The sequence below is a fragment of the Tupaia chinensis genome, unplaced genomic scaffold (assembly GCF_000334495.1).
Source record: "Tupaia chinensis unplaced genomic scaffold, TupChi_1.0 Scaffold000316_1, whole genome shotgun sequence".
NCBI lineage: Eukaryota > Metazoa > Chordata > Mammalia > Scandentia > Tupaiidae > Tupaia > Tupaia belangeri.
The window spans coordinates 5,224,295-5,248,143 of NW_006159809.1; the positions used below are offsets into that span (position 1 = coordinate 5,224,295).

The 23,849-nt window shown below is 45.8% G+C and overlaps 1 protein-coding gene and 1 long non-coding RNA gene across 3 annotated transcripts in view; one reads left to right on the forward strand and one right to left on the reverse strand.

Moving 5' to 3' along the window:
* Positions 1-503: 503 nt before the first annotated feature.
* SPR (sepiapterin reductase) lies at positions 504-5,240 on the reverse strand. The gene is made up of 3 exons (XM_006151261.3): positions 4,646-5,240; positions 3,809-4,099; positions 504-1,158 (listed from the first exon to the last, which is right to left on the reverse strand). Exons 1-3 carry the CDS (start codon positions 5,175-5,177, stop codon positions 968-970), a joined length of 1,014 nt encoding a protein of 337 aa, XP_006151323.2. The 5' UTR covers positions 5,178-5,240; the 3' UTR covers positions 504-967.
* The window catches only part of LOC102489766 (uncharacterized), a 67,148-nt gene continuing 47,405 nt past the window's right edge, over positions 4,107-23,849 (forward strand). For both annotated transcript variants that reach the window (XR_003549829.1, XR_334969.3), the window contains exon 1: positions 4,107-4,598. This is a non-coding gene — a long non-coding RNA (uncharacterized LOC102489766). The remainder of the gene's footprint in view (positions 4,599-23,849) is intronic.

The window sequence follows — 23,849 nt, forward strand, 5'->3', positions numbered from 1 at the left end:
AGGGCCAGGTAGATAGAGCCAAGGGCCTGTAACAGAAGCCACAAGGATACTGCCACATGGGCAAGAGGTCTAACTAGGAATCCAAAAGACGACCAGGGAAAGGGCCCATTTGCAAGGGCCATGGAGCTTTGAGTTGGGCCCAGAAGGACGGATACTCTGAATAGCAAAGGGTGAGGAAAGGGTAGTGAAGGCGGGCCAGTAGAAGCAGAAGCATGAAGGCAAAGGCATGGACATTCATCTTGGACAACCTGGGCTTGCCACTGAGACTTGGATGAGTGAGGAAGGGAGTACTCCTTAAGGAATAAGGGTAGCACCCATAGTTTAAGTGCCTCAGGAACACCCCTGGGCTTAATGAGCCAGGGAGTTAATCGTGGGCCTGTATCAGCGGACGGAGCAGACATCAATAAAGGGCAACCTCCACTTACTTCTATCTGCTTTCGCCATGTACATGGACTCTCGGGGCGGGGGTGGGGGAGAGGTTCTGGAGGAAGGAGGCATCAGAATGAAGACATGATCTTTAATGGGAGGATCTGCTACCCTGAGTGGGGCGGGGGCATTCACGTGGGCCAGAACTCACGCTGACCCCCTCCCCTCCAGGTCATCTGTGAATCTATTGGGGTCTTCCTCTTAACACCAGATCGCTCAGGAAACCAATCTCCTCTCTTCATCGTCTCAGTGTTTTCCCTGCTCTACCCACCCTAAAATTCCCTTCTTGGAGTTAGAAAACACTAACACCCATAACCTCTCTCCTGAGCTTCCTGCAAAAGCCTCTTTCTAACTCAGATTCCTGACCACTGGTAATGCCAGCACCTGAGGCCCTGGCAGCTGGCTGCGTCTGAGGGCAGGACAGGAGGCGTGAGTGCTCATCAGTGAGGCAGGGTTGCTGGTGCCACTGTGCGGAGCACAGGGCTGCTGGGCTGTGCCTGAAAGTGGGGACAGGAAGACCTGGGAAGCCAAGGACATGGGTTTATTTTTCGTAGAAATCCACGTGGGCCCCCGACTTGAACGTGTCCTTCTGCAGCAAGCTCAGCAGTTTCTGGGCTGACACACTGCAATCCACCAGCTCCCCCTTTGTCTTCAGCTCCTGCAACTTTTTTCTCATATCGGGGTCCACAGAGGTCTCCCGGGCTAACTGCTGCATGTCTGTGTCCAGGGGACCTAGGGGATAAAAGGCAGGAGATGAAAGGACACAGTCAAGGGAGAGCAGAGGTCATGGTCCCCGCTGGGCAAAGTCAGACCTGGCCACAGGCAATACTTCATCTTGGCTGAAATGTGTGGGTAGGGTCACCGAAGGCTCTTCTTTAGCACCGTTGAGTACTAGACTCAAATTTCAAAGCCTGAACATGGTCCCCTCCAGATGCCTGTGTCTAAAACCCAGCTTATCTTCTCCCTTCCAACCAGCACCACCTCCTGACGCTCCACGTCCATTAATAAAGGGCTTTTCTCTCAGACATGAAACACCCTCATCTCCTCCCTCCCTCTGTCCCACCGCTGATCAGGCACCAGGAAGGTTTCTACATGCCAACATCAGGCTCTTTGCACAGCCCTAGTTCTCTCCCTGCCTCAACCTCTTCCACAGTCCTCTGCTAAATCAATTTTGCTGAAATACCACTGGGATCACACTACTTCTCCACTCCAAACCATGAACTGGCTTCCCAATGGCCTGGCCTAGAACTCAAGGCCTCCTTATCTGCTCCCCTCTGCTTCTTGGCCTCCAGCCAAGCTGGAAGGTTTATTACTCTTGTAATGAGCTTTCCCACCTTTACCTGCATTTCTCAGGAGTGCCTTCCACCTCCTAACTTCTAAGCAGCCCTCAAGGTCAATGTCCAGTTCAGCTACCTCCAATAAAGCCATCTTCTTTTTTTTTTTGGAGAGGTTTTTGCTATAGGGCGTGTGTGTTCACCAGAAAGACTGAGAGAGACTGAGGGACAGAAAGTGAGAAATCACCCCCCAGGGCGGATGGCCACTCCACTATCCCTTCGCCTCTTGGGATCTTGGGCACACATGCACACACGCCCGGCGTGAGTTTAAGCCACCAGGTCCAGGACTCGAACCGTGGTTGACTACGTGTGAGTTCAGCGATATAGCCATTATGCTAGAATCTCAGGGTTGGAGAACCATGATCCTGACCCTTGAACTTCTTCCAATTATCCTGATGAGACAGTGCCTGCCCCCTTTCCAATGGCCGGTTCTATCTTCGGGCACTTGTTAGAACATTCTTCCTGGGACTGAAATGAAAACCAGACTGGCCTCTGCCTTTGTTCAGGAGCTGGAGACTTCCCCAAAATTTCAGCTCGCTCGTAATGCTTCAGGTAGTTTCATGAGCACTAACCTAGCTACATGGCATCCTGGAGTCTGTTCCACTCTTAATGTAGTTCACATTTGGTCGTTGTTCAGAGAATCCTAGGCTCATCTAAGCGTGGGTGATGAGCTGAATACTGCCTGTAAGAATAATTGTGTGTGTGTGTGTGTGTGTGTGTGTGTGCGTGCACATGCGTGCGTGCACACGTGCATGTGTGTATGTGGTGGGGGGATGGGTACTGGAGAACATGAAGAACCTGGAAGCAGGATACGATCTTGGCCCTGTCACATGTGGGCTTTGGGCAGGCCATTCTACCTCTGTGCCCCAGAACCCTCATCCTATTCCTCAGGGGGATAAACTACTAGCCTCTATTCAAGTTGCTCAGCTATTCTATCACAGCTGTGTCACCACCTTCTAAATGCAGCAACCTCAAGCCTAGATTAGTACGCTCACTCTTAAGAAACGGGCATTGTGGTTTCATGGTAGGGTGATCAGAAACCAGACCAAGTGTCACAACATGCCCTACTCTTCAACTTTCATGAAGTCAAGGAACCTGTCTTATTTATCATGGCATCCCCCATCTTCATGTTCCAGCACAGTTCAGCCTGGGATGGTCAGCACTCAACAACTAACACTTACTGCAGATTGCCTCAGTGCCGTGTTTGCTAGGTGCAGGGGACACACAGATGACCAGGTACCAGGGAAGGTTTCTATATGCCCTGACATCAGGTTCTTTTCACAGCCCCAGTTCTGGGAAGTGCCTTGTCCCTGTCTTCAAGACTTTCCTGTCAAGATAGGGAAGGAGTCAAATAAATATAGGCAGAGGGCCAGCAGGTGGGGTGGTGGCTAAGACGATGAACTCACAAACGGCAGACTACGGTTTAAGTCTCAGACCTGACAGCTTGAAAATCAAGCTGGGCATGTGCACGTGGATGCCCAAAACCCTGAGAGGACAGAGAAGGAGAAGGTAGTGCAGCATGGCCATCCCCCTCCGGTGGGTGACTTCTCACTTTCCCTCTCTCTCCAGTGAGCACGCATGCCTTATAGCAAAAACCTAAACCAAACAGAAACACGGGAGGACAATACAAAGTAGAAAGTCCTATATGACAATTACAAGTCCTAATAATTAGATACTACTTCACAGTTAAGGATAGTTTTCACATATATTATCTCATTTAGTCTTCCAAACTACCCTGTGAGACAGAGAGCATCTTCCCTATTTCACATGAGAAAACGGGGTACAGGTCCAGAGTCCAAACCCTCATCTTCTCTCAGATTCCACCTATTACGTCAGACTGCCCTGCCTCATCTCTCCATATCTCTGGCCCCTGCCAACTCTAACTTCCTTAGAGTCTGATTATTTCCTCTAAAAGGGGTGAAGAGTCATGATTCAGGGACAATACACTCTGAGTCCTTTCCTGGAGGGGACAAACTAGGCCCCTTGCACAATGCCCAGAGGAGAACCAGTTGGCTCTGGGGAACAGGGATGGCAGGACACCCACCTACCTGGGGCATAGCTGAGTACCCTCACGCTGGGCTCCTCTGCAGCCAGGACCTGGAACATCATGTCACGAGCAGCCTTCCCCCCACAGTACAGCGTCCAGCCTTTGAAGGGCTGCTGGGCGCAGAGGGATGAGATGTTAACCACAGTCCTGCTGAGGCCAGGACTATCAGGGAAGGCCTTCAGGAGGCTGGAGGTCAGGCACAGCATGGAGGTCAAGTTCAGAGCCCAGTAGTTGTTCACTTCAGCTGCATCAGGCAGGTCCACGAAGCCTTTGGACACATCCCCAAGAGTGGCTGAAAAATCAGACCTTAGGAATAAGCAAGTGCAGGCAGAGCTCATCCTTCCTCTTCCAAGCTTCCCCAATTCTCCCAGAGTTCCTTCCCACCCTGCCCTAGATGGAGGATCTGCCTAGCACTTCTGAAGACCTCCGTCTTCACGCTCTGCTAACAGACACAACTGGGGAGCCCACTCTCCTGAGCTGAGCTGCAAACGGAGAAGGAGCTTGCTTTGCTCTGGAACTGGAGGGCAGTTCTAGGGGCCCCAGAAATAGGGGGATTTTGTCTGGAGACCTTATGCCCTGACTCAGGCCTCCGCCAGAGGGCGCTGGGTCAGGCGATCGGGAGAGCATTTTGGAAAACTCGCCTGGGGAAACTGTGGACTGCACCGCCTAGTCCTCTACTCCTCCCTCTCACCTCTGCCTGCTACTCAAGGTGGAACAACTAGAATTCGGACTTCCGAGCGTCTTACCAGACTCCCTAGGAGGCGCCCTTTAATTCCCCAACGGTGGGAGAAGTGAGTGTTCACTCGGGAAGCCCGCACCCTGTCCCCGGGCGTCTTACCCGCGTTGTTGATGAGCAGCAGTCTCTGCAGCCCCTCAGGCCTGGGGAGCTCGCGTAGGGCGCCGAGCAGCTTCTGCAAGCCGGCCTGAGAGCCCAGGTCGGCGGGCACCCGCACCAAGCGCAGGCCAGGCCGTCCGGCGCCCAGCTCGGCCTCCAGCTGCTGCAGCGCCTCGTCGCTGCGGGCGGTTAGCACCAGCACGGAGCCGGGCGACAGCAGCGGGGCCAGCAGCTGGGCCAACACCCGGCCGAAGCCGCGGGAGGCCCCGGTCAGAACGCACAAGGTGCGGCCCAGGCCGCCCTGATGACCGCTGCTTCGCTCCATGCCACCCACCTGCGGCCGCCGGCGCGGGAACCCCAAACTCGGGAGGGGGGCTGGGGGGAGCCGCGGGGGTTGTGGGCGGGAACCCAAGGGTGTGGGTTGCGAGCGCCCGAGAATGGTTTCCTTGGCAGCTGGTGGCAGAGGTGAAGGCGCGAGCACCGGCCGAATCCGCGTCAAGGGGTTAAACAGGAAGGCTGGGAGGCGCGGCCCCATGCGAGAGCGCCGCCGGTTCTCACTGGCCGTGACTGTGCCCGAGGCTCGCGCACGCGCAACCCCCCGCTGGCACGCAGGGAATTTCCTCCAGATCCCGACCCAACTTCCTCGCCCAGCTGACCTCGTCTAGGGCGGGCCATCCTGCTCAGGGCTGGTATTCCTGGACGTGGCCAGCGAAAGCCCCGAGTGAAGTCTCTGCCACTTAGGGTTTGGGATCCGGGCTGCTCTCTGGGTAACAGGAGCTTCCTCTGGGAAGTCGCTCCTCAGAGCGATGTTAAAACCACTTTCCCCTTACCGGGTTCTGAGCACCTCGGTTCCCCTGCCTCTCTCAGATTTCTGCGACCGCTGGCCCCTAAACTTGTCTGTGTTGCATTCTGCACCCGCTCGTGCTGCAGTCTCCTTCCCCGGCAGTTCAGCTCCTCCACTCCCAGCTTCAAGCTCACGCAGAAAACTCCTGTTGTACCCCGTTGCAAAATTCCTGAGACCCCAAGGAGCCAATTCCAATGTAAACACACAAGGATCGCTTTTATTCCGGCTAGAGCCAGGACTCCCAATCTTACTGGCACAGCGGGTCAGAGTTGAGAGCCCTGCATGTTAGTTGGGGTGGGTTTTTATTTGGTTGTTGGAGGGAAGGTAGAGGGGTGCTGAGGAATGCACTCAGGCGGCTACACATTGGCTGTAGGTTACAGGGAGTGTAGCTGTCTCTGCTATCTCCTTTGTTTCTCTCAGTAAAAAAGTTACTTTAGGTTTCTGTTATCTCCTTTGTTTCTCTCATTGGTCAGTCCGGGTGAGTGATGGTCTCATGACTTTTTCCTATGTGACCCGCTTGCCTCCTTGAAATAGCCCAGATTCTCAGCAAGGTGGGTTTAACAAAATGGAGTCGCCTGGAAAGAAATGGAGTCACTCTGGCCCTTCATTTCCCCCTTGCCCAAGAACATAGTGGAACCAATCATGGGTCCCTGTTATTGAGCTCTATAGGGTCCCAGTCAGGGATGGGCTGATTCTATGATCTCTAGTTGCCAGGCGCAGTTGCTCACGCACAGGAGCATCTGGTCGGATGGCCTGGGCCAATGTTCACTGTATGCAGTCACCAGGTTCAATTATTTACAGGGAGACTGTGACACAGCGCTTTTCAAGACAATGCAAGCAGTTTACAGAAGCAGGACGTCACTTGGTTAGTTACTTACGGGAAAAAATTTTCTCAGAAAACAGAAACCATACCATTTTTCTCTTTGAGTCTCCTCAAATATCTGTTAAGGAAAGTCACCTTGATAGTGCCGTGCCTGGTATGCTTGGGCAGTAGGTCTGCAACTAGCATCCAATATTTAAAGGCCTTTATGGTCTCATGAGTCAGCAGCAGCCTGTCTTTTCTCCAACCATGTGGTCGTGGGGCCGTCAATGTCCGACTTGCAGTCAGCCTCTGGAGTAACTAGAGCAGGGCTGCTGCTCTTTGGTCTCTGAAGCACCGTCATAAAGGACCCTCTTGGTCCATCTTTATGGACTAAGATCCTGGTGAGTCCGTGGAAGCAGTCCTCTTGGCTTTGGTGTGACAGACTCACAGGCTAACTTTACAACTATGTGAGGCCCCATCTAGACTAGTTGGAGGGGCTCCTCTCTTTTAGTTGTTTTACTGTATATAACATTCAAAGATAGCAGAACCAGCTCCAGAACACTAACTTGATCAATTCCTATAACTCTTTTTTAGATCCCTGGCGGGGACTGTGCCCGAGGCTCGCGCACGCGCAACCCCCCGCTGGCACGCAGGGAATTTCCTCCAGATCCCGACCCAACTTCCTCGCCCAGCTGACCTCGTCTAGGGCGGGCCATCCTGCTCAGGGCTGGTATTCCTGGACGTGGCCAGCGAAAGCCCCGAGTGAAGTCTCTGCCACTTAGGGTTTGGGATCCGGGCTGCTCTCTGGGTAACAGGAGCTTCCTCTGGGAAGTCGCTCCTCAGAGCGATGTTAAAACCACTTTCCCCTTACCGGGTTCTGAGCACCTCGGTTCCCCTGCCTCTCTCAGATTTCTGCGACCGCTGGCCCCTAAACTTGTCTGTGTTGCATTCTGCACCCGCTCGTGCTGCAGTCTCCTTCCCCGGCAGTTCAGCTCCTCCACTCCCAGCTTCAAGCTCACGCAGAAAACTCCTGTTGTACCCCGTTGCAAAATTCCTGAGACCCCAAGGAGCCAATTCCAATGTAAACACACAAGGATCGCTTTTATTCCGGCTAGAGCCAGGACTCCCAATCTTACTGGCACAGCGGGTCAGAGTTGAGAGCCCTGCATGTTAGTTGGGGTGGGTTTTTATTTGGTTGTTGGAGGGAAGGTAGAGGGGTGCTGAGGAATGCACTCAGGCGGCTACACATTGGCTGTAGGTTACAGGGAGTGTAGCTGTCTCTGCTATCTCCTTTGTTTCTCTCAGTAAAAAAGTTACTTTAGGTTTCTGTTATCTCCTTTGTTTCTCTCATTGGTCAGTCCGGGTGAGTGATGGTCTCATGACTTTTTCCTATGTGACCCGCTTGCCTCCTTGAAATAGCCCAGATTCTCAGCAAGGTGGGTTTAACAAAATGGAGTCGCCTGGAAAGAAATGGAGTCACTCTGGCCCTTCATTTCCCCCTTTCCCAAGAACATAGTGGAACCAATCATGGGTCCCTGTTATTGAGCTCTATAGGGTCCCAGTCAGGGATGGGCTGATTCTATGATCTCTAGTTGCCAGGCGCAGTTGCTCACGCACAGGAGCATCTGGTCGGATGGCCTGGGCCAATGTTCACTGTATGCAGTCACCAGGTTCAATTATTTACAGGGAGACTGTGACACAGCGCTTTTCAAGACAATGCAAGCAGTTTACAGAAGCAGGACGTCACTTGGTTAGTTACTTACGGGAAAAAATTTTCTCAGAAAACAGAAACCATACCATTTTTCTCTTTGAGTCTCCTCAAATATCTGTTAAGGAAAGTCACCTTGATAGTGCCGTGCCTGGTATGCTTGGGCAGTAGGTCTGCAACTAGCATCCAATATTTAAAGGCCTTTATGGTCTCATGAGTCAGCAGCAGCCTGTCTTTTCTCCAACCATGTGGTCGTGGGGCCGTCAATGTCCGACTTGCAGTCAGCCTCTGGAGTAACTAGAGCAGGGCTGCTGCTCTTTGGTCTCTGAAGCACCGTCATAAAGGACCCTCTTGGTCCATCTTTATGGACTAAGATCCTGGTGAGTCCGTGGAAGCAGTCCTCTTGGCTTTGGTGTGACAGACTCACAGGCTAACTTTACAACTATGTGAGGCCCCATCTAGACTAGTTGGAGGGGCTCCTCTCTTTTACTTGTTTTGCTGTATATAACATTTAAAGATAGCACAGTCAGCTCCAGAACACTAACTTGATCAATTGTTGTAACTCTTTTTCAGACTTCTGTAACACAACTCAAACATTCAACAACATGCTTTTCATCTTCTAGTCTTTGTCTCCTTTTTCTCTTGTTTTGCTATAACCATTTCATTTTCAGACAAAAACTCACTATACAAAATTTCCTTATTATAGTAATTTTTCTTTTTAACATTTTCCATTAGAACTACATTTTTATAGGCATAACCCTTCTTTCAGTTATTTTTTGTTTTTATCTTTATAAGTTTAACATTAAAAATTGCCTTAATCCAACAAATAAATTCAATTATAAACATGTACTCTATTTACATTTATGTAATTTATCTAATTATCTAATTACTTTTTTTTTCTTTAAGGAAAGCAAAACCAGGCTAGTCTTACATTAGTTAGTTTCATTTCACCTAGAGACTGAACTATTAGACACCATAGATTTCCCCAATGTTCTCTAAGTCCCCCCCACCCCCCATTTGATTCCCGAGGGAGCCTTGCCTGAGGGTTTTAGGATTCACCTGTGCACGAGCAGCACATTTTGAGACAACACCATTGATAAGGCTATCTAGACTAGGCACAAAGTATATATATTTAGGAGGAGGAGGAGGACACAATCTGGGGCGGCTACAAGAACTTTTAGTTGGTGATAGAGATGTCTCCCCTCCAGCTGGGTCTTATCATTTTGTCTCTTGTCACAGGCTCAGTCGATCTGTTTACTACTATTTGTTTTTATTTTTTTTATGAGTGTACTTTTGGAAACAATCTTAACCTCTGATTTAGACAGAAATTAATCTTAGTCACTTTAAAGGTTACCTGAGCTTGTCCAGTGTTGTCAGATGTCCAAGGGGAGCTGTGGGGGTCTTGGGCCCAATCAATCTTTAATTTTAAAGGCTAGCATAGACTCCAGAAGTCCAGAGCTCCCTTCAGAGCTCAGTGCATTCTGTCTCATCTCTAGTCACCAACTCCACATTGGGGTCAAGGCCCCACTGGGGGACATGAGGACAACAGTCATGGACATTGTTCAGTGCCCGGGCTGCCCACATTGGAAACAGTTTCTTCTGAGGCCGAGGCTTTGATCTGGGCCGTTTCTAGATCCCGCCCTCAGAGTAGTTCTCAGCCTTCAGGATTACCATGAATGACTCTACTGGGTGAGAGTTAAATCAAAGGTTAAGGTGTCTTGCCTATTTTGTTATAACACTTTTCTGAGTTATTTGGGAACTTTTCTGATATCTGTTCTGAATTGTCCCTACACTGAGAAGTGAACATAAGTTTTAATAAATCCTGCAAGGAGTGGCTGAGTACTGTCAGGAAGGCAAAGTTTAGTTTATACAAAAGCCCTAACTGGAGAATGTAGTCTCAATATAAATGTTTCTTTTTTTAGTAAACCTCTTTCTTGATTATTTAACTAAAGGGAGAGTCCAGTGAGGAAGGGGCCTAACTAAAAGAAACAGAAGTACAAAAAGGTAAGGGGCTGGGGGACAAGGCAGTCTGGAGCTCTAGCCTTGACTTGTTTTACCCCATTTTTTGAGACTCACCCTATTAAGCTGTAAGACAGTAGTTTTTTAGCTTTTGTTCTAGACATATAGGCCCAACTTTTAACAACCACGCATATTTATGTTTTTTTTTCTTTTACCTTGGAAAATTTGATGTTTTAAGGGAGCTATTAAGCATGTCATACATCTATATAGAGCAAATTTTTTATATTTTTTGGCAACCCTAAATTTTAGCATGTACTAGCAACTTAAGAACATGTACAAACAATAACAAAATTTGTTTAACAACTTTTCAATGTAAAACTGAACAATCTTACTAACAGACCCTCTTAATATTTTTTTATAACATTTAAAGACCAATAATAGGAATAACTAAAGTATGTTAGCTTAAAAACAAAAATTATAAGGAGGACTCAGAGAGAAGCAGGCAATGATGTTTCTATGAGCCCATGTTTAACATTGGATTTATATCTCTTTATATCAATTTTACCTCTTTAATTCAGGTGCATTGTATTGGCTACTTGGTATGTAATTTTGTCAAAATTTTTTGGGTCAATTTTGGCTTAACAGTTTAGAAAATCAATCAGTTTACATAGAAAATGAAGATTTTACCCAGTTAAATTATTATATATATTTTTTGGAAACCTCTACTTGTAAGAGTAAATTTTCTTTTCATCCTCTTTGTGAATTTCCTTAAGGACATAACATTAGGATTTTAGCCATAGTTAATGCTCTGACAAAAATTCACAACTGACAAAGAAATTTGGCTATATATGCCAGTTTAACATACTAATCTACCATTAACTCCTGGGACTCTCAAATTATTTTGGAACACAATGTATAAATAGGCATACAAGTACATAATATTTATATATATACCTCAAATATAATACCAAGAAAATTAGAATTACTTAATTTGACAATGGTTTCCATTTTTATCCAACATATACACAGTAAGCCTGATTGGTTTAACATCTCCCTTTTGGATGCTTCAGGGGCCCTCTGTAAACATCCCTCTGTAAACATCCCAGAGTTACTCTGAGGTCAGAGATCTTCTGTTAGCACTAAAACTAAAGCCAGAAAAAGCTAGTCATGAATTCATTTCCCCATTAGATATCTACTATGTAAAATGCAACCCACAACACATAAATACTAGCTGTTTCATTAAACCAACCATATTAAGATAACGTGATGTTGCTTAATCAATAAAAACCTAGACAAAATATATGTTGGGAATTGTGAAGACTTTTACTTATTAATCTTTTTTCTTTCATTACACTTGAAGCCTACTCATTCACTAAAGTTATATGAACTTGAAAAGCATTTAAACTAATTTGTATGAGTGCTCTTTTTATAAACTAAATTGAATAGTATTCTTTAGGGCCTTTTTTTCACACAGACATACAACAAGCAGTACATAACACGACAAATTACATGTATAGATACACACACGCATAAGGACTATAAGAGCCAATCTCCCTGGGGTTACTTTGACACTAATGCTCTTTAGAGCAACCCCCTTTCTTTCTTTCTTTCTTTCTTTCTTTCTTTCTTTCTTTCTTTTTTTTTTTTTTTTTGGAGGGGTTTTCCTTATGGGGCACCTGCTCTCGAGACAGAGAGACAGAGAGACAGAAAGTGAGAAATCACCCCCCAGGGGGGATGGCCATGCCACAATCCCTTCTCCTCCATTCTCCTCTGGGGATCTTGGCATGCACACACACGCGCCCAGCGTGAGTTTAAACCACTGGATCCAGGACCGTGGTCGACCACGTGGGAGTCCAGCGACATAGCCATTACGCTAACTGCTGGTCCCTCAACCCCCTTTCTTAAAATCTTTAATTATATACTCGAGGAAGGTGGGTTTTAACCATTTGTTGCCTATATCATTAGAGTTTTTATAACACAAAATATTTTTGATATTTCTACCCCATGTAAGTGTGATGTTTTAAAAGGCCCTCTCAGTTTTGGGATGCCATAATCACTTTTCACAAATACCTCATTGAAGCGCTTAAGCATGCATTCTAAGGGACTTCAAAGGAGCTGTTCTAGCCTTTCATGAATTTTAACAAGGCGAGTATGCTCTTTGGTCAGGATGAACCCTGGGGCGTTCCAGGACCCTCTTGCCTCTACCCATCCCTCCTATGGTCACAGACAGTTTTCGGCAATAGTACTGTACTGTAGGGCTCATCAGTTCTTGAAGGACTCCTTGATTAATATTCTGTTACTGGATATCCTCAAGTGAGGAGGAGGAGGGCTAGAACCAAGTAATGTTTTCCAAGAGGGTGCAGAAGAGATCATTAAAACAGCAGAAGAAGCAAAAGAAACCCATACAAAAATCCTAAGATATACAGGGACTTAAACCCTGATTTTCCAGGGACTCAAACCCTGTCAGGGACTCGTTCCTGTGCTGTGGCCATAACTGAGGGACCACGAATAGTCACACAGTCAGTCATTCGCAGTCATGCACACCAGAGGCTGTTACATTCCCTCCCGCCAATCTAAAGGAGTATGGAGAAAATAGGTATGACAACAGTAAAAGCAGAAGAAACCCATAAAAAAAAAACAAACCCTGAAACTTCCAGGGACTCTAACCCTGATTTCTCACAAACTGTCTAAGGGCTAGGAGGGGGGACTCGAATCCCTTACCATCTAGCCCCCAGATTCCAGCATGTCTGGTAGAACCTAAGTAGGGGTTCTATAACCGTGTCCATTCAGCCTTGAATCCAGCCACCTGTGAAGGGACACAAACCCTCAACCCAGGGATTCAATCCCTGTCAGGGACTCTAACCCTAATTTCCTGCAGGTTGGACTTTTGGGGGCCTTCCAGGGACTCAGACCCTGCCTGGGATTCTCTCCCTGTTCTGTGGCCAACCCCTTACTCACCGGTTTGTCTTCACAAAGATAGAACAGCAGATAGGACAGGAACACCCAAAGAAATGCCTCCGGAGGTCTTAGAGCAAAACTCCACAGACTTTTGGAGGAGCAGTCAGCATCTCCTGTCAGCTGCCAACAATCCTGAGAGGCGCTCCGGGGCCCTGGGAAATCCCAGGTGGTACCTCCCCTAGAGCAGTCCCGGGTAGCCGGCAGCCAGGCCAAGTGAGGCCGTTCTCCCTAGGATGCCTCACCCATGAACCAGACAGGTACGCAATATGGCTGGGGCCTCTAAATGTTGTAATATACTCACAAGGACAAAGGAACAAAGCGAAGGGGCTTCGGGAGAGATAAGAGGATAGGGTTTTTCCTTCTTTAAAGCAAAAAATGCTGGCTACAGAAGCAAAGCAAGCAGGTTAATCATTTCTGAGGGCATGTTCTGATCACAATGGAATTTTAATGGCTCTCCTGGTTCCAGACAAGGCAGGTTGGTCACTGATTGTTCCTTGAGGAACCTGGGAGTGGGGCTTCTGTTTCTTAATGTCTAGACTAAGGTTATGGGCCCTCATCTTAACATCCTTTAACAAGGATGGAGTCGCCCCGAAGGAAATGGAGTCACTCTGACCCTTCATTCCAATTTCTGTTCCCCCCACCCCCCAAGGAGAAAGGGAAGGTAAGACAAACTGTCAAGCAGCTACAAATCTTGATTTTTTTGTTTTGTTTTGTTTTTGAATTTTTGCTGCAGGGCACGTGTGCTTGCTGGAGAGAAAGTTGGACAGAAAGTGGGAAACCTCCGCCCCCTTCCCAGGGGGATGGCCAAGCTCCAATCCCTTCTCCTCTATTCTCCTCTGGCATTTTGGGCTGGCAGGCATGCATGGGTTTTAAGCCTCTAGTCAGGGTCTGGAACCTCAGTCAAATACGTGGGAGTCCAGAGTCGTAACCATTATGCCATCTGCTGGTCTCTAAATCTTTATTTAAAAAAAATTATTTATTTAGGGTCAACATATGGCATAGTGGTTATGTAGCTGGACTCCTTCATGGCCCACCATAGTTAGAGGCCTGGACTTGGTGGCTTCAAACTTGTGCTGGGTATGTGTGCCCAAGCTCGCAGAAGTAAAATGGAGAAGGGATTGAGCATGGCCATCCCCCTGGGAGAGGGATGATTTCTCATTTTCTGTCTCTCTCTGGTGAGCAAATGTGCCTGTAGCAAGAAAAGGAAGAAAGGAAGAAAAAAAGAGAAAGAAAAAGAGAAAAAAAAATTCTCAAAAAAGAGAATTACTTTTTAATCTGTTTTTGGAGAGGTTTTGCTATAGGGTGCATCCACTTGCCAGAAAGACACAGAGAGAAAGAGACAGAAAGTGAGAAATCACGCCCCTCCCCCACCCCCCACCCCAGAGGGGATGGCCACGCCACAATCCCTTTTCCTCCATTCTCCTCTCGGGATCTTGAGCACACATGCACGTGCACCTGGTGTGAGTTTAAGCCACTGGGTCCAGGACTTGAACCACAGTCGACTACATGGGAGTCCAGTGACATAGCCATTATGCCATCTGCTGTTCCCTACTTTTTAATTATTATTCTTCAATTAGACCAGAGAGAAAGAGAGAGAGGGAGGGAGAGTGAGAAAGTAAAGCTTCTGGTTCCAGTACTTGAACTGTGGTCAGTGGGTGTGAGTCCAATGCCTATACCCACCACACCACTTGCCAATCCCTCCAGCTATAAATCTTTAAAAGGGATTTTTAAAAGGAGTTATTTTATTTAACCTTATTTATTTTAATTTGACCAGAGAGGGGGAGAGAGAGTAAGAAATCAAGCTGCCAGGTCTGGGACATGAACCACAGTTGGCCATGTGGGAGTCCATGTGGAAGTCCAGCGCCCTTAACCAGCAGGCCGCCTGCCAGCCCCTAAGAGGGATCTTTTAAAGACTAATATATTTAACAAGGGTGGTAAGTGGGACCAGCAGATGGTGTAGTGGTTAACATATGGCCAAGTGACCAAGTGACTGAGTTTCAGACCAGTGTCTTAGGAAACACCACCAGTGGGCGTAGGCTCCTAAGTCCCCTAAAGTCAAGGGAGACTAAAGGAAGAGGAGGGATTATAGCATGGCCAGCCCTGATGGGGGTGGGTGGGTGGGTGGTGTGTGTGTGTGACTTCTTACTTTCTCTCTCTCTCCCTCCAGGGAGGGCACTCACTTTATGGCAAAAATCGAACCAAACAAAGGCTGTAAGTAACTTCTGGTAACTCAGCCCAATTCTCCTTAAGGCTTTTCCCTTTTTTAGAGAAACAATGGCTGTTTCCTCTTCTGGAGAAACAGTGAAGTTGCTTTACTAGGTTCTTGAAAAAATGTGTTTTGATTCCTTGTTCTGTGGGCAATCATTGCTAACACAAAGAAACAATTTGGGCGGAAGCTTTTCACTGGTAACATTTAGCAAGAACCTTGTGTAGAATTGTGCAGCTCAGACTGTACCTACATGGGACATCCCAACCACAGACAAGGCTGCAAAAGACCTTATACCTCATTTAATAGGCTTATTGTTAATATGCGTAGTATTGTTTTGAAACATGTGAAGTAAGACAAAGAAAATAAGTAATTATACTAATGTTTGTAAGAGCCAACGATCTTAGTATTAGAGAAAAGAGATCAAGTATAAATTCAGGGAAGTGAGAGGAAAGTCTTCAAAGTTAAATTTGAATCAGGAGCCAGACAATTGCACAATGCATTGCAATTAGTTTTATCCAATAAGACCAAAGCATGCAGCTTTTCTCTTCCAGATGTGTTGGTTTCCTAGTGTCACAGTGTCAGGAGTATGACTCAGGAGGCATTACCTCAAGCAAAAAAGAGAGTTTATTAAGCAAAAGTGCCCAGATGTCTGAAGCCAGAGGTGCTTCAGCCCACCAGCTAAGAAAGAAAGTGGTTCTTTTATAGGGCATTCAAGCTATTCTGAGAGACTTTGTGTGATTGGTATGCAGGGGAGTTAGGCACAGTGGGATAAGCACATTTTGAATGTATGAAACATTGTGTGTGTGTATGTGTATTAATTATCTCCAGGGAGTTAGACCTCTCAGTACTCATCATTGTCCCCTACTCTCTGGATCAGCGTGACCTTGCAGTAGCAGCATCTTGAATGTGGGCAGAGGCCTGGCCTTGGTGCCTTATCAGTCGTGGAGTGACACCAGTTAGTGCTCAGAGAGCTTTACTGCATGTGACCTTCCATCTAATATCTATGACTGCCTTACTTTTTAAGGATTTCCCTGAAACAATAGCAAAGTGATTAAAGTGGTGTCCAGGTTAAATCTACAGTTGTGGTTTTTTTTTTTTTCTTTTTTTTTTTGGCCTAAATAGGTCTTTTTCCTTTTAAATTTGAGGTAACATTTCTAAATTGAGAGACTTTATGTAATATCAAAAATTTTTAGCTTCTTTTGAATAATGGGAGGGCCTGGCAAAGTGGGCTTTTTTCTGGTTGAGGTGAGCAGCAGTGCTTCTTGGGAAAGAGATGGGGCACTCTAGTGTGGTAGGACACTCACCACTCACAAACTAGGCATTTGCATTTCTGACTTTTTTTTTCTTTTTGAAGAATTATTTTATTCAACTTTATTTATTTTAGTTTAACCAAAGAGGGAAAGAACAAGAGAAAGAGAGAGAGAGAAAGCAAGAAAGCAAGCTGCCAGGTCCAGGACTCAAACCGTGGTCAGTCATATGGGATTCCGGTGCCCTTAATCACCACACCACCTGCCAGCTCCCTGCATTTCTGACTCTTGATGCCTAGTGGATTTTACAGTGGAGATGGTCAAAACATTTGACATCCAGGACATCAACCAGTCAGGTCGCTGTGCTGGACTGTGGAGAGGTAGCTGGATATTTTAACATGGGTACGTGCATAGCATTTGAAGTGGCACCACTTTTACCTGTTTTCACCGAAAGGATTTCACTGAAATCCAAGCTTCAAAGCTAGATCCTTCTGTATTTTTCCAATGGCCTACTCTTAAAGAATTTTAATAGTTTCTCCCTGTTCTCCAGGTCTTAGAAGACAGGTTGGTGAAAGTACAATCCCATCCATGCATGCATTTGACACTTATTGAACTTCTACCAGGCTTTGAAGAAAAGGAGGATTGATGGGGGATGGCTAAAACCAGACCTAACTTGTTCTGAACCTAGCTGCTTCTAGGAGAAACCATTGGGAACAGCCCCAAATGACAGTGTGGTGTGCCTAGACTGAGACCAAGCCTAGAAAGCTCTTTGTTTCTGAGAACAATGATTATGTGTTCCATATCTCCCCCACTGTGAAAAATCACCCCCAGGGGGGATGGCCACGCCACAATCCCTTCTCCTCTATTCTCCTCTTGGGATCTTGGACTCGAACCTCGTTCGGCTACATGGGAATCCAGTGACATAGCCATTACGCCAACTGCTGGTTCACGATTTTTTTTTTTAAGAGAGATTTTTATTATTGTCGTGTGAGCTCATCAGCAAGACAGAGAGACAGAAAGCAAAAAATACCTCCTCTTGGGGGCAGAGAGTGTGTGTGACCACACCACAATCCCTTCTCTTCCATTCTCTTCTTAGGATTTTGGGGACACACACATGTGCCTGGTGTAAGTTTCAAGCCACTGGGTCCAGGACTCAAACCAGTATTGGCCATGTGGGAGTCCAGTGCGTAACCTCTATGCCATCTGGTGGTCCCTAGACTTACACATTTTTTAAATCAGGTGATTCTAATATGCAGATAAGTTTGGGATCCCCTGCAATAGTACAAAGGGTGTTAAAAGCCTGAGTCTGATAATAGACTTTGGTAGAGGCATTGGTGGAACTTGAATAAAATTTGTAGGTTAGTTACTGGCAGTGTATCATTTCCTGAGTTTTACCAGGGGACTTTTTTATTTAAGAGAATGTCTTTATTTTTGGAAATATGCAGAAGTATTTAGAGGTAAAAAGGTATCGTATCTGCAACTTACTCTCAAATGATTCTGAATAAAATGATAAACATGGTACAGGTTTGACATTTGGGAAATCTGGGCTAAAGGTGATTAGGAGGGGCCAGGAGGTTTTGCAATGGTGACCAGACCGAACCCACAAGAGGTAGGTGTTGGGTTTGCATCCTGGGACCTCCCTGAGCAAGTTGGGGAAATGCCCATGATCTGCGCCAACTGAGACTGGGTGTGGACCATGGCATGAGGATCCTGTTGGGGTGCCTCTCTCCCATGACAATATAAATATGAATAAATAAATATATATACATACTAGCTATGGAGCATGTGTGCTCTCTGTAGAGAGACAGAGACAGAGAAGGAGAGATGGGGGAAAGCAATAAAGCATCCCCTCAAGGGGCATGGCCATGCTGCAATTCCTTCTCCTCCATTCTCTGCGTGGGATTTGGGGCATGCATGCACAGTCAGCCATGTGGAATCCAGCCTCCTTACCCACCATGCCACTGACTGGCCTGAAACAATTAACTTTAAAAAAATATTTTTAAAAAAGGTACATGATAGTTCTTTATACTATTTTGAAATGTTCCAAAATGCATTTAAAAAAAAAAAGTGAACGACACGAGAGAAGAAAGCACTGTGCTGCACAAAATGGACCCTGGAATGACGAGACTGCTCTGAGCAGTGAACAAATGTGCTGTGTACACCCAGTCCTTGTTTTGCCTGCCAAACTGAAAGGGCAGAAAGGGAACACCCCGAGGGAACAACAGACCGCCCAAATCTGATAACTCCAGATATGCTGGTTCACCCAAACGGAGATGGACAGTTGCACCATGTGCCAATCTTCGCGTATATGCTAATCTAGGAGACTCTGTCCAGTTCAGGGCACAAAAAGAGCTCTTACCAAAGCCATTTCACTATTTGCTTCTGGCACCATGACCAGAGTACAGTCATTCCTGACCACGTGCCAAGAGACCGAAGGACGTGGATACATAGGACTCTGCTGAGACTCACTGCTGTTGCTGTTGCCCCACTCTCAGTGCCCGCTTTTGGACCCTTCAAGACCTTCACTATGCATCAGATGGACATTTTTTTTTGGGGGGGGGGAGAGGTTTTTGCTATAGGGCACGTGCGCTCGCCAGACAGACAAGAGAGAGACAGAGAGACAGAAAGCGAGAAATCACCCCCCAGGGGGAATGGCCACACTGCAATCCCTTCTCCTCCATTCTCTTCTTGGGATCTTGGGCATGCACGCACACGCGCCCAGCGTGAGTTTTAAGTCACCGGGTCCGGGGCCTGAACCACGGTCGACTACATGGGAGTCCAGCGACATAGCCATTACGCAACTGCTGGTCCCATGCATCAGATGGACATTTGAGGACAGTCTCTGGGACCCATGGCTGACTCTTCACCATCAGAAGCTCTTGGTTGGACTTGGTGTTATGCGTTATCCCTTTTTTAAAATTTATTTTAAAATTTTTATATACATTCAATCACATTATTTAGCTTATAAAGCGAACATTTCAATACGTGAACATTTCTCCCCAATCCAGTTGATCAAAATATCTTCAACCAATAACACCACACCTCCCCATCCCGTCAGTGCTCTGCCTCTGTATCCCTCCTCCAAATGTCCTTCTTAGGCCCCACTTCCCCACACACACACCACATCTGGCACTAACTCCCATCTCTTGTGTTTTACAACCTTAGGTCAATCAGTTTCAGTCGTAGAGTGCAGACACTCGGTCTATATTAAGTGGGGACATACGATATAGAAGATTTACTGCTGAGTGAAGCAAGCCAGGCTATGAAGGGGGGACATTGCATGCATTATCCCTTGATCTGAGCATTTTTCTTTGCCAAACGTATGCTATGCAATATCGTCTGACATCGTGGAAAGACACAAACGCCTCCACGGTCTTAGTCCCTGGCTTGTGACAAGTTAATAATAAACACTCAACCCAATTAAAAAGTGGGCAAATTATCTAAGCAGACATTTCTCCAAAGAAATGTAAGTAGTCAATAAGCACAGGGAGAGATGCTCTAGGTCACTAGCCATCAGGGAAATGCAAATCAAAACCACTTCATACCAATTAGGAAGGCCATAATAATAATAATAATAAAGACAGTAATAAGTATTGTTAGAAGTATGCAGAGAAATTGGAACCCACTGATTTATACTACAACATGGAAGAACCTCACAAACGTTATGCTAGGTGAAAGAAGCCAGACCTGAAAGGTCACGTATTACGTGGCTCCATTTATATGAAATGTTCAGAATAGTCAAATCTATAGATACGAAATAGTATATCGGGGGCCAGCAGGTGGTGTGGTTGCAAAGGCATTGGACCCCCACATGGCCAACCATGATTATAGTCCCAGAGCTGGTGGCTTGAAAATCATGCCGGGAGTGTGTGCGTGCATGCCCCAAATCTCAAGAGGTGAGTGAAGGAGAAGGGACTGTGGTGTGGCCACTCCCCATGTGGGAGGGGATTGCTCACATTCTTGTTTCTCTCCCTCTCTCTGGCAAGCCACATGGCCTGTGGCAAAAACCTTAAAAAAAAAAAAAAAAAAAAAAAAAAAGGTTAAACCAATGCCATATTCCAACCAGGTAGATAAACATGTCCATTTCACCTTTTTTTTTTTTCATTTCTTTAGGTTTTAGTAAAGTCATACATGTTTGTTTCTTCTATAAGGTATTTGATCATGTTCTTTGCCCATTTTTCTACCAGATTTCCTATTTCTAGACTTCTTTGTGGGTTCTTTTAAACTTATTTTTTCTTAATTCAAGTTCTTTGTTTCACTTACTTTTCTCCTATTGATTTGGAAATACACATCCCATTTTTAGTTTACAATGATTACTTTTGAAATAAAATTATAAGTGTGCAAATTTTATTTTTATATCAATATTAAAAACAAAACATTTGGGGCTGGCAGGTGGCATGGTGGTTAAAGGTGCTGGACTCCCACATGGTTGACCGCGATTCGAGTCCCAGACCTGGTGGCTTGCTCTCTCTCTCTCTGTCTCTCTCAGGTCAAAAATTGAAAAATAACAGTAGTAAATACATTAATTAAAAAAAATTATATTTGGATAAAGACAGAATGACTTTGGATTTTGGAGACCAACAGGCCTGGTTGGAATCCTAGCTCTTACTGTGCAATCTCGGCCAGGTCATGTAATATCTTTAAGCCCTTGTTACTTATCGGGCTTGTTTATGCAACCTTGCACAAATATTTAGTGAGTACCTCCCATGAACCAGGAAACAGGCTAGGTTCTGGAGTTACAATGGTGAGCAATTCAGACCATCCCTATGTTCACTGTGAGTGCAATAATGCAATTAAATGTAAACCACTCAGTACATTGTTTTATAATTTAATACATAGTAGATACTGGGGCCTGTGAGTGGGATGATGGTTAAGCTGACTGGATCCCATATAACCAACTGTGCATTTGAGTCCTGGACCCCACAGCTTTAAAAACACAATGGGCCTGTGTGTGTGTGTGTGTGTGTGTGTGTGTGTGCCCAAAATCTCAAAGGGAGGGAGAAATGGAAGGGAAGGGATTGTGGTGTGACCATCCCTTGTGGAGGTAGTTTCTTGCTTTCCTCTCTCTCTCTGTCTTTCTATGGTGAGCACATATACTCTCTGGCAAATTTTTAAAAAAACAGTAGAGAGACCAGCAGATGGCATAATGGTTACATCACTGGACTCCCACATAGTTGACCATAGTTAGAGTCCCAGACCTGGCGGCTTAAAAACCGCATACCAGGGGTGTGCACATGCGTGCCCAAAATTCCTAGAGGAAAATAGAGGAGAAGGGATGGAGATGTGGCCATCCCCTCTGGGGGGGTGATTTCTTGCTTTCTGTCTCTCTGTCTTTCTCTGTCTCCCCGGCAAGTGTGTGTGCCCTATAGCAAAAATCTCTCTTAAAAAAAAAAAAAGAAAAAGAAAAAGAAAGCCAGAAGAAAAAAAGAAAAAACAAAAAAGAAAACCAGAAGAGATGATTATTTTTAAAGTTTATTATTTTTTTTCTTTCGTGAGAAAGAGAAAAAAGAGAGGACAGAGGGGAGAGAGAGAGATTCGCAACAGTGTCTTCAGGCTGCAGTCCACCCCTAGTCTCAGCAGCCTGGGCATGGGCACATGTACCTGGCATGCTCAGGGAGGCCCCAGGATGTGAATCCAGGACCTTTCCCACAGGGGTCTAGGTGTATCACCACTGTGCCACCTCTTGGCCCTGAGATGATCACTATTATTTATGCTACTCTCTTATGAGAGATTTAATACATTTTAGTTCTTTCCTCCTTACCTTCCCAGGCACCAGTTAGTTTGTTTCTGCTTTTGGTTTTTGGAGAGGTTTTTGCTATAGGGAGTGTGTACTCACCAGAAAGACAAAGAGAGACAGAGAGACAGAAAGCGAGAAATCACCCCCCGGGGGGATGGCCACGCCGCAATCCCTTCTCCTCTGCTCTCCTCTTAGGATCTTGGGCATGCACTCACACGTGCCAGGCATGAGTTTTAAGCCACTGGGTCCGGGACTCGAACTGCGGTCGACTACATGGGAATCCAACGACATAGCCATTACGCCAACTACTAGTCCCTTGTTTCTGTTTTTTTGTTTGTTTGTTTGTTTTTAAAGTGTATGTAGCCTTTAAATTCAGCTCACTGGCAGCCAGCTTGTTGCACAGAAGTAAGCTGTGATGTTCTGAGAGGCTGATCTACATGGAAAGATTTCCAGTTCATGCCTGGAGACCACCCTGAACACACTGGGTGTACATGTGCCCATAATCCAGCGCTGAGTGAGGTTGGGGTGGATTGTTTCATCAAGACCCTGCAGGGGGGGAACCAGCAGTTAGCATAATGGCTATGTCGCTGGACTCCCACGTAGTTGACCACGGTTCGCGTCCCGGACCCGGTGGCTTAAAACTCACGTCAGGCGCGTGTGCGTGCGTGCCCAAGATCCCAAGAGGAGAATGGAGGAGAAGGGATTGCGGCGTGACCATCCCCTGTGGGGGGTGATTTCTCGCTTTCTGTCTCTATGTCTCTTTCTGTCTGTCTGGCGAGCACACGCGCCCTATAGCGAAAACCTCTCCAAAAAAAAAAAAAAAAAAGAAAAAAAAAAAAAAAAAAGACCCTGCAGGGGATGCTGTCTCTCTGTCTCTCAATCATAGAAGATATAAACTTCAAAAATTCTGCTTGTTAATATTTTATACATGAACATTTTTTATATATCTTATTTTAAAGTATTACAAGTCTTTAAAATTTATATTAATATTGCCATTTTATAAATAGTAATAAATATTTTCTGTGTTCTTATTGAGTTGGATTTGACATCTTTACTGCTTCAACAGCAAACAACAAACATTTGAACACTGTGTTTTCTGGCCTCAAGGGTTATCTTTAGTTTTATCATACTGCACCTTTCGTGTACTTCAGCTTTTAATTTTGATTTTTATTATGTTTTTATCATACTGCATCTTTTATGTACTTGAGTTCTTTGTTTCGATTAATTTTTCAGTCAATTCGAGTACTTCTTTGAGCTCTGATTTTGTTTTGTTTTGTTTTCAGAGAAGATAAACAAGTCGAGTGCGTTTTGGGCCCTTTAACGTATGTGTCTTCTGTTGTTCTCTGTTATGAATGAGACCTTAAACACAGCATAAAATTATTGATTCGTGGGGCTAGCAAGTGGCGCTGGACTCCCACATGGCTGGCAGTGGTTCAAGTCCTGAGCCTGGTGGCTTGCTTTCTCACTCTCACCCTCTTTCTCTCTCTCTCTCTCGCTCTGTGTCTCTCTCCAATCAAAATCACAAAAAATAATAATAAAATAAAATAATAAAATAAATAATTCTTTAAAAAATTATTGATTATTAATACTTGATACTCTAAAATGATACTCCATCACCTTTCTGGTATTTGGTGTTACCCAAATGGAAGTGTGAGAAAGAAGTGTTGCTCTGTTTTTAATTTTATAGATAACCCATTGTGGTTTTTTTTTTTTTTAAGAGAGATTTTTGCTATAGGGCACTTG

Excerpts from the sequence above, each read along its gene's own strand:
- SPR (XM_006151261.3), bottom strand. The coding sequence starts at position 5,177 with ATGGGGCCGCGCCTCCCAGCCTTCCTGTTTAACCCCTTGACGCGGATT. Across the intron at positions 4,100-4,645 it reads GCTGCTCATCAACAACGCGG|CCACTCTTGGGGATGTGTCC; the intron begins GTAAGACGCCCG and ends CTGATTTTTCAG. Across the intron at positions 1,159-3,808 it reads GGTACTCAGCTATGCCCCAG|GTCCCCTGGACACAGACATG; the intron begins GTAGGTGGGTGT and ends TTTATCCCCTAG.